Below are 10,000 nucleotides of genomic sequence, written 5' to 3' on the forward strand. Positions count from 1 at the left end.
TTCCTCTAAAAAAGCACGGAACCTTCTGTGCTTTAAGCCCCTGGATCTGATTTGCTTGATGCATTTCACAACGACAGACATCACATTTAGGCATCTGCTGCAAAGGGCCTGCTGATAGATAATGCAGTGCAGAGCTATGGCCTCCTCCACACCCTCCTCTTCCAGTTTTTTTTGAACAAGTGCTACCAGTCCATTCTTCCTCCCTGTCATTGATGGGGCTCCATCGGTTGTTATTCCAACAAAGCCCTTCCATGGCAAACCGGCATTCTTAATGGCATCACACAGCTGGTGAAATATTTCCTTAGCGGTGGTCTGGCCATGCATTGGAATTACTGTGAGCAACTCCTCCATTACTTTAAAATTGTCATCAACACCACGGACATATATTGCGAGCTGGGCAGTGTCTGTGATGTCTGTGGTCTCATCAAGAGCCACTGAATATGCACTGAAACATTGTGCTTTCTCACACAGTTGATCATAAATGTCACTTGACAGGTGAGAAATGCGCTCTGGCACGGTGTTGGCAGAAAGGCTGATGTGGTTGAACAGACTTTTCTTTTCTGGACAGACAATATGTGCAGCCTGTAATATGCACTTTTTGATAAATTCACCTTCTGTGAATGGCTTCTTGAAGAAATCCTGTTGCCTCAGAAGACATGTTTTAAGACTGGCAACCTGGTTGGCTCTCATCTCCCTGGTATTTTTCGTACTCCTCAGCATGTCTCGTAATATAATGACGTTTCAAATTGTATTCCTTGTGCACCGCAACTTTTTCAGTGCAAATGAGACACGTCGGGGTGCCCCTGTGTTCAACAAAGAAATATTGCACTCCCCACTTTTCTTGAAACTGTCTGTGCTCATCACCGACCTTTCTCTTCACGACAGGCTTTGAAAGAGACATCTCTGGGGCTCTGTAATATGTTTTTCCACTTGGAATGAGTCTCGGGTTGAACTTAACTTTCAGTCGCGCGGGTCTGTGGCGCATGCGCACTTTCGCTCTCCGATCGTATTGGATTACGGCAGTTCTCAGAATTCAGAAAGTGTCATGTTAACGCACTTACTGTTAAGTTTCAGTTTCACTCGCGGAGATGGCTACAGACACTGACACAGGCTAGATCACGGATCATAGCGCCTCATTCAGTTCTATGCTGAGAGCAGCGGAGGAGTGTGTGCGCCGAGCGGAGTGATCGGCTTCATGGCTTCTCTTCCGCCCAGCTGATTGGAGGAATGAATGAGTGAGTGAGCGAGGCACTGGACAGCCCGGCCGATGTCCCGCCCTCCAGAGCCGTATATCTCACCGTGATTCGTTGATTCAGCTCCGAACACAACATGTGTCATTCATATCAATCGTGCGGGCCGCACGAACATGAATCTTTCATTTTAAGACGGGGGCCGCAAATTATCGTCCCGAGGGCCGCAGTTGGCCCGCGGGCCGCGAGTTTGAGACCCCTGATATAGATAGATAGATATAGATAGATAGATAGATATGTTGCATTTTTTCAGTGTTTTTTTCCCCGTTAGTCAGTGCGAATGGCGTATATACCACTTCTCGTTGGCAAGTGGTCGTGCGTTAACCTATTGTGAGGACGTTTGTGTGCATAATTTTGGGAATATTTTGAAGGGAATATAAAAGCAAACATCTAGGTTGCATCCGAAAGTCAGGGTTATGGCGGGGCAACCCGGCCGGGAGAAGAAAGGTATCAAAATTTAAAACAAAATTAGAATTAAGTTTAGTGTAAATTTAGATTACACTTATTTTTTAGTGTCTGCATCGTAATCTAAGTTCATTTGAATTTGTTTATGTTACGAGCGCGTTGCCGTGCAAAAAGTATCCTCCTTCTCTCCCCCCTCTCTCTCTGTCCGTCTCTCTCTCTGTCCGTCTCTCTCCCCTCCGCGAAATCCGTCTATTTTTAATAATATGAAACACATTTTAGCAATATTAAACCACTAGTTATTTGTTACTTTGTCAATAGATGGCGAATTAGAACAAATAAAAATGTTTTTCCAATCCAATATCCTGTTTTTGGTGTTTTTTCAGAGGGTTGGAACGAATTAATTTGTTTTTAGTTCATTTCTATGGGAAACGTTCGTTTGAGTTACGAGAAAATCGACAGTCCGGAACGCTTTAAGCTCGTATCTCGAGCTACCACTGTATGTGTATGTATATATATGTATGTGTGCGTGCGTGCGTGCGTGTGTGTGAGAGATGTACGTATGTATACGTATATGTATACGTATTCTACGTATATACACATAGATACATCTCCCCGGGCCTGCGTGGGTTTCCTCTGGGTACTCCGGTTTCCTCCCACATTCCAAAGACATGCATGATTGGAAACTCAAAATTGCCCGTAGGTATGGGTGTGAGTGTGCATGATTGTCCGTCTCCTTGTGCCCTGCGATCGGCGTGCCACCGATTCAGGGTGTCCCCCGCCTCTTGCCCGGAGGCAGCTGGGATAGGCTCATGAACCCCCCGCAATCCTAATGAGGATAAAGCGGTTCAGAAAATGAGATGAGATTAGATATACATATCGAAATACATACACCGTATTTTATGCACTATAAGGCGCACCTAAGAGCCTTCAATATTTCAAAAGCTGACGATGCGCCTTATATATTGATCTGCAACAGGTCTCGCAACTACCGTAAGCAGCCAGCAACTCCATTTTCCTGCGTGCGCGGTGCATGCTGGGATATACAGTGGTACCTCGTCATACGACCACTCGTCATACAAAATGCTCGTCTTACGGGGGAAATTTCGATCGAATAATTCGCCCGTTATGCGGTCAAAATTTCGTGATGCGACCAAGCCAGGTCTTTTTTGCATATCTTTCGTGTATAACAATATTTACGAGCACGGAACTAATTAATTCAGACGAGTTTCTCATACGACCAGGAAACGCACAACGCGCATGCAAAAGAGGGCTTTCTGGGTAATGAAGTATACTCCTGCACACAAAACCATAGGCAATGGCAACCTTTCTCAGAATAAAACTTCATTACCCACAATCACTACGTGGGAAGCTCAGCAATGTCATTTCCTGTTATTCTTTCTTAGGAAAGGTCCCGCGATCGTTCCTTAAAGACTATTTCTCGTTGGCAAGTGGTCGTGCGTTATCCTATTGTGAGGACATTTGTGAGCATGATTTTGGGAATATTTTGAAGGCAATACAACAGCAAACAGTCCATCGATAGCAAACGTGAGGGCAGAGCCGTGGCAAACCGCCAACCCGAAAAACGAAGGTAACAAAAGATTACAACAAAATTAGAATTCAGTTTTGTGTAAAGTTACATTAAACGTATGTTTGAGTGTCTGTATATATTAATCCAAGTTAATTTAAATTTGTTTGTTCCGTTTACGAGTGCGTTGTCGTGGGAAAAAAAAAGGAACCCCCCGCCCACGCCCCCAAACGTCTCTGTCTCCCGTCAGCGAAATCTGCACAATTTTAGTTAGATTAAACACATTTTATTACTATTAAACCACTAGTTATGTGTTACTTTGTTAATAGATGGCGAATTAGAAGAAATAAAACATTTTTTCCAATCCAATATACTGTTTTTGGTGTTTTTTCAGAGGGCTGGAACGAATTAATTTGTTTTCCATTCATTTCAATGTTACGAGTTACGAGAATCTCGTCATACGAGCTCAGTTCCGGAACGGATTAAGCTCGTATCTCGAGGTACCACTGTATAGTTATTTTGTTAATCCACCCGGTATGACCGTGAGCACACTAATTCGATGCTCGCCTCATTCCAGGTGGATTGAGAAAAGAACTCCAGCCGCTAGATTGCGTCAACAGAGCATCCAAAGCTAGACTGCGAACTACCGTATTTACTCGCATATAAACCGCACCCTGAAAGTTGCCTTGAAGTTTTTGAATTTTACAATATCTCGCTTATAAGCCGCCCCCCTGATTCCCAATTTTCACCTCCATATTCGTGGTTTTAATGAGTACAAATGGGTTACTTTGAATAGAAATTCTTTAAATAAATCATCACAAGTGGTATTTCTGAGATACTGTATGAATCAAAAGCACATTATTAGGGACAAGATAAGGAAGATAATATGCCTGTCTTTGTAAATGCAAAATATCAAATTATTCAATTTAAAAAAAGAAATGTCTATCTTGATGAGAACCCGATGCTTTGTAATGACATACCGTATTTTCACGACTATAAGGCGCACATAAAAGTCTTAAATTTTCTCCAAAATAGACAGTGCGCCTTATAATCCAGTGCGCTCTATATATGGACTAATACTAAAATTGTTATCACAATAAAATAAAATAAATCAGTCGATAAGGTACACCATCCTCTACAGCTCTCACAACTACGGCAAGCAGCCCCCGTCTGTACTATTTTCCCGTAGAAAAAGTACTGCGCAGTGACTGCTGGGATATATAGTTCTTTTGTCAATACACCCAATGGATTGTGGCCTGGCGATCGACATCAACACAGGTTTACGAAGCATGGAAGACAGCCTTGGAATAGTTACGCTAGCTACTAGCTAGCCACTATTTGCGAATGGCTTGTGGCCTGGCGATCGGCATCAACACAGCTTTACGAAGCATGGAAGACAGCCTTGGAATAGTTACGCTAGCTACTAGCTACCCACTTTTTTTGCGAATGGCTTGTAGCCTGGCGATCGGCATCAGCACAGCTTTACGAAGCATGGAAGACAGCCTTGGAATAGTTATGCTAGCTACTAGCTAGCTACTATTTCCGAATGGATTGTGGCCGCCTGGACGAACGTATAAAACTCAGCGATTTCGATGACGCATTTGCACAATTGTTCAATCCGGACACAGAAAATGAGGACTTTGATGGATTGTTGGGTGATGATGACATGAGTACATTGTAAAATTGCTAAATAAAGTACAACCGGACTCAGTTTTGCTTCCGTTGCCTTTTTAAAAACGTGCTTTTAGTGTGTGGGTGTAGCGTGCATGTTTAAGTGGTATGTTTTGCCATGCCTGGCTGAGTCTATAAAAACGGTGCGTCCTTTGTGTGTTTAAAACACAGAAATAGCACTCGTTACTGACACTGCGGCTAAATATACGATGCGCTGTATAGTTGTGAAAACACGGTAAATTGCAATTTTCTTACAGAAGTTTAAAATGTGGTGGCCAAATTGCTTCTAATGTCGAAGAAATATCTCATTTCTTTCGATGTCCATATTACTCCAATAGTTTTCACTTTCGAACAAGAAATAAAACGAAAAAAAAATCAAAGTGGAATTTTGTGTTATTTCAAAATCAAGGCTTCTTGCGTCTAGCCAGTCAGAATCCGTTTAAGTTTAGTTTTATTTCATTTATGTATAGGACAATTAAAAACAAATGAAATCACCGCTTTTTTGAACAAAACATTTTGTCCTTTTATTACTATTTGGAAGACAACATTCCTGATGCATTGAAATAAATAAATATTTTTAGCTTTACTCCTGGTTTTTTCACACTGCTTATGTATTTATTTTGTCAATGTGTTATGACTTTTTTGTTGATTCTCTTATTTCTTTTGTTTTTATTTTTAGGACAAGATTCTAATTTAAATCAGACCACACATATGACTCTGGATAACACCAAGGATTGTGATTATACTTCACTCCCTCTGCTCCCTGACATACTTCTGGGGAATTTGGAACCAGGCGAAAAGGTTGATATATATTTATTTGGGTGTTGGAAGGAAACTCATTTGGATTAGATTGGATAACTTTATTCATCCCGTATTCAGGAAATTTCATTGTGACAGTAGCAGGAAAAGGCATAGTTATAAGTTAGACAGTACAGACGCAAATGCCGCAGAACAAAAAAGCAAAAGCACAAAGTACAAAGCAAATCAAAGTCAATGGGATCATTAAGAATCACCAAATCAAATCATTAAGACAGAAAAGCAGCAAAAACACAAAAACAGGCAAGATTGGACGGAGCTACCGCCACCGGATGCCACTTGAACGGCGCCATCTTGGTTTCGGTAGCAAAAACGGATAGACTCAAAAAGACTTTGTAAAGTTGGACAAAAACTGGAACCACACACAGGAAGTCTTCCACGAGATGGGGAACTTCTGCAGACTGTGACCAAGGTAGAGAATATGCAGAGTCACTCTTCCAAGCTTATCCGCACAGTTCCTCAGTAGTCTGGAACTGAAGAAAACAACAGCAGGGAAGAACTCCTCAGCTCCGTTGCTGGTAAGCGCCGACAGCTCTTCCATCTTATCCCACGATGGAATGGTTGGTCAGAAGCGTTGCCTCTTCTCCCGGCACTTTTGTGCAGCTCCGAAACTCCGGCGGCACCGAGGTGTTGCTCCTTCTGCTGCGTATTGTAACAGCTAGTCCTTTGTGTGTGACAGCGTAGGCATGGCTGAATGGTTCAAAAAAAGAAGTAGCCGAAAGAAGCCAGGCTAACAGAACAAGGAAAGTTGTAAAAACATTAAAGTAAAGAGTATAAAGTACAAAGTAAAGTAAAAAGGAATGTATTAAGAAATATTAAAATGTACTTAAAAAAAGATAGAAGGGCTGTATGTATGTATGTATGTATGTATGTATGTATGTATGTATGTATGTATGTAGAGAGAGAGAAAGAGACAGAGAGAGAGAGATGGAGAGGGAGGGAGGGAGAGAGAGAGGGGGGAGAGGGCGAGGGGGAGGGAGAGATACACATTTAATGTGTGTTTGCTTGTTTTAGCATTACGTTTAATTACATGATTATCTAATTTAATGGCCATACCTAAAGTTATTTTATTTCCTTGTATAATTTTTTTTTACTTTTGCTTTTCAGTTAGATAGATGTGTGTATGTGACATCATTGACAACTGGACCGAGGGTTTTCCTGTTCTACATTGCTTACAACATTGAAGTAACAGTGGATGGACAACAGATAGTTTGCAAGTGTCAGAAGGTAAATAGAAAAATAATTCATTCATTCATCTTCCATACCGCACATCCTCGTAATGGTTGCGAGGATTTTCCAGAGCCTATCCCAGCTGACTTCAGGCGAAAGGCAGACCTAGACCAGGTGTGGGCAAACTGGTCCTCGAGGGTGCAGATTTTTGTTGCAACTGATCCAGCAAAGGCACTTTATCCAATGAGATTTCTGGATAATACAAGAAGCACTTGACTGCAATCCACTGATTGCACTTCTAAGATACCAGATTGGTGGAAAGGTTTCCTCCTATAGGTTGGATCGAAAACCTGCACCCACTGCGCCCCTTTCTGGAATAGTTTGCCCACCCCTGCCCTAGTCAGCCATCGGGCACACCGAGAGACAAACGACCATACGCATTCACAATCATACCGCCACTAGCGGGAATCGAGCCCGCGCCTGCCCGCACCGAAGTCAGGCAAGTGAACCTCTACTCCACGAGGCGGCTTACAAAAATTATATTTTTATTTTACATTTTCCTTTTCAAATTGTATACAATCGTAAGTACCTTTACTTAAGAAATTAATTGGTTCCTGGACTTTATATGTAAATTCTCTAATTCGTTCCACAGTCCTCACACAACTACCAACTGAACCGTTTAAAATTGGTCCAAATGTCCCAATTTTGTATGAAAGATGTGAGGAAACACAAAAATAAGAGAAAATTATAAGAAAATGATTTATTCTCTCATCTCATTTTCTGAACCGCTTTATCCTCATTAGGGTCGCCGGGGCTGCTGGAGCCTATCTCAGAGGCAGGGGACACCCTGAATCGGTGGACAGCCAATCGCAGGGCACAACCCTGCACACTTACACCCATACCTAGTATGAGTTAGAGTGTCCAATCAGCCTACCATGCATGTTTTTGGAATGTGGGAGGAAACTGAAGTACCAAGAGGAAACCTACGCAGGCCCGGCGAGAACATGCAAACTCCACACAGTTGGACGTTACCTGGATTTGAACCCAGGAGCCCAGAGCTGTGAGGCCGACGCGCTAACCACCCACCCCCACCGGGCCATCCCTGAAATGATTTATTAATGTCTTAAAATAAATAAAGCAAAGGAAAATGTGCCCTGCGCCCCTGAAATATCTCCCTCTGCGGCTGTTCTACCAGTTTTTAATCGCTTTATAAGGGGATTTCAAAATAAAAGAAAATGCATTTACTTTTTGGGGGATTTCGTAAGTTGGATCTTTTTCGTATCTCGAGTCACTCCTTTGCATATAAAAAAAAATTCATAACCTGAAACTTTTGTACCTAGAGGCATTCGTAAGTAGGGGTATGACTGTATTTAGTTTCCCAGCGACCGAGTGGTTAGCACGTTGGCCTTACAGATCAAAAGTTCAATCCCAGGTGAGTTTTGACCTTTCTGTGTCGAGTTTGCATGTTCTCCCCGGGCCGGACTGGGTTTCCTCCGGATACTGCGGTTTCCTCCCACATCCCAAAATCATACATGGAAGGCTGGTTGAACACACTCAATTGCTCCTAGGTATGAGTGTGACCCTGAATGCTTGTCCCTCTCCCTGTGCCGTGCGGTTGGCTCTTCTCCAATTCTGCGTGGTGCCAATCCTAGGCTTGGATAGGCTCCAGGACCCCTTGATAGGTCTGTAAAACAGCTTAAGGAGGCAGGTTAAGAAAGAGGGAGACCAATTTAAAGGAAATAAGTTTATTACCAGACTGCAGGATGGGGAGAGCTCGAACAGCGTGATCGCTCACAGTCTGTTGTCCTTGCAACTCTCTCCGAATGACCAGTGAGTGAGTCTTATATACAGGCAAAACTGACAGTTGTCGGCAGGACTTTGGATAGATACATTTTAGTCATTTGCAGGGCATACATTGTTTAATCAGTGTCAGACAGTTGAATGTTTCTGCTGACATGTCAACCCAATCACAGGACTAAGATTGATTAATCAGTCAGACAGTTGAGTGTTTATGCTGACATGTCAGCCATTCACAGGGATTCTGTATGAAAACGATGCTTTATACTCACATAAACTGATATAATATGAACAAGCAATTGCAAAGAGACTTTGTCTTATCTTACACCCCTCGCAACCCTTGTGACGATAACTGGCATGGAAAAAGAATGAATTTAAGGAGTTTAATTGTATATCATTGTCTTTTTCAGGATGAAATGGTCACCATTGAAACATTAGTTCCATTTGAAGTTTTTTCCAACTTATTGTCCACCAAGGTATGTCACTTCTCGATAATATCCCATTTGTTTGGGACAAACTGATTGTTGGAATAATGATTCAAACCTTTTAAATCATTATTAGTAATATTTAATTAAAAAAAGGAAAAACATCTTTCAACAAACTCTGCCTACAACTTGCAAGGAGATGCAATGTGACACCGTCTTAGTCCCCAGTGCATTCTGAATTGCAGTAACTGAATCATTGTATTTAATCGCGACACTCGAAAAACATGGTTATGTAATCAGTACAATAACACCCTCGCTGGTTAGAAAAACAACAGTGTGAGGAATGCTTTCAAGGTAAACAAAGCAAAGCCGTACAAACAAACAATAATGCGATTATCGCCATCTTCTGCTGGAGTCCCGTCAAAACAGTCCCGTTGTGTTCTGCCGAAAAGCGTGTGTGAAAACAATGTGTCCTTGAGCTGTGGGGCCTTGAGGAGACGATGTGGAGGAAAAGTGTCCATGGTTCCATGAATTGGTTTATAGCCTTATTACTTATTGAAAAATGCTTACAACACATATAGAATATTCCATAATAATTCTAACACTGATTTACAAGCCAAATATTAAAGCATCATTTGTGTACCACTTTTTTCCTACATATATTAGTCCAGGAAAATACTAAATTGTAATTTTTAAGCTGCAGATATGCTTTTCCTCAACATATTTGTTATAACATAAATGTTTACATTTATTTGTCTTTAGTCCAAGCTGGTTTATTTGTATTCCACCTCATTAACCTATGGAATACCTCTGAACTCTGACTAGGATTCGTTTTTATACACAAGGAAGCACAACTCTCTGTCATTTTCCAGATAAGATTGAATCCAATACAGAGTGCTCTAAAATATTGGAAACAAGTCAACAAGTAATGTCTAGCATTC

General features: G+C 41.7%; 1 protein-coding gene across 3 annotated transcripts in view; it reads left to right on the forward strand.

Annotated features, from left to right (window-relative positions):
* Window positions 1-10,000, forward strand: part of trappc11 (trafficking protein particle complex subunit 11) — a 148,691-nt gene that overhangs the window by 101,163 nt on the left and 37,528 nt on the right. For all 3 annotated transcript variants that reach the window (XM_077608649.1, XM_077608650.1, XM_077608651.1), the window contains exons 22-24: window positions 5,531-5,652; window positions 6,775-6,894; window positions 9,045-9,110. In XM_077608649.1, coding sequence (XP_077464775.1) covers window positions 5,531-5,652; window positions 6,775-6,894; window positions 9,045-9,110 — 308 coding nt within the window. The remainder of the gene's footprint in view (window positions 1-5,530; window positions 5,653-6,774; window positions 6,895-9,044; window positions 9,111-10,000) is intronic.

This window comes from Stigmatopora argus, chromosome 9 (assembly GCF_051989625.1).
Source record: "Stigmatopora argus isolate UIUO_Sarg chromosome 9, RoL_Sarg_1.0, whole genome shotgun sequence".
Classification (NCBI taxonomy): Eukaryota; Metazoa; Chordata; class Actinopteri; order Syngnathiformes; family Syngnathidae; genus Stigmatopora; species Stigmatopora argus.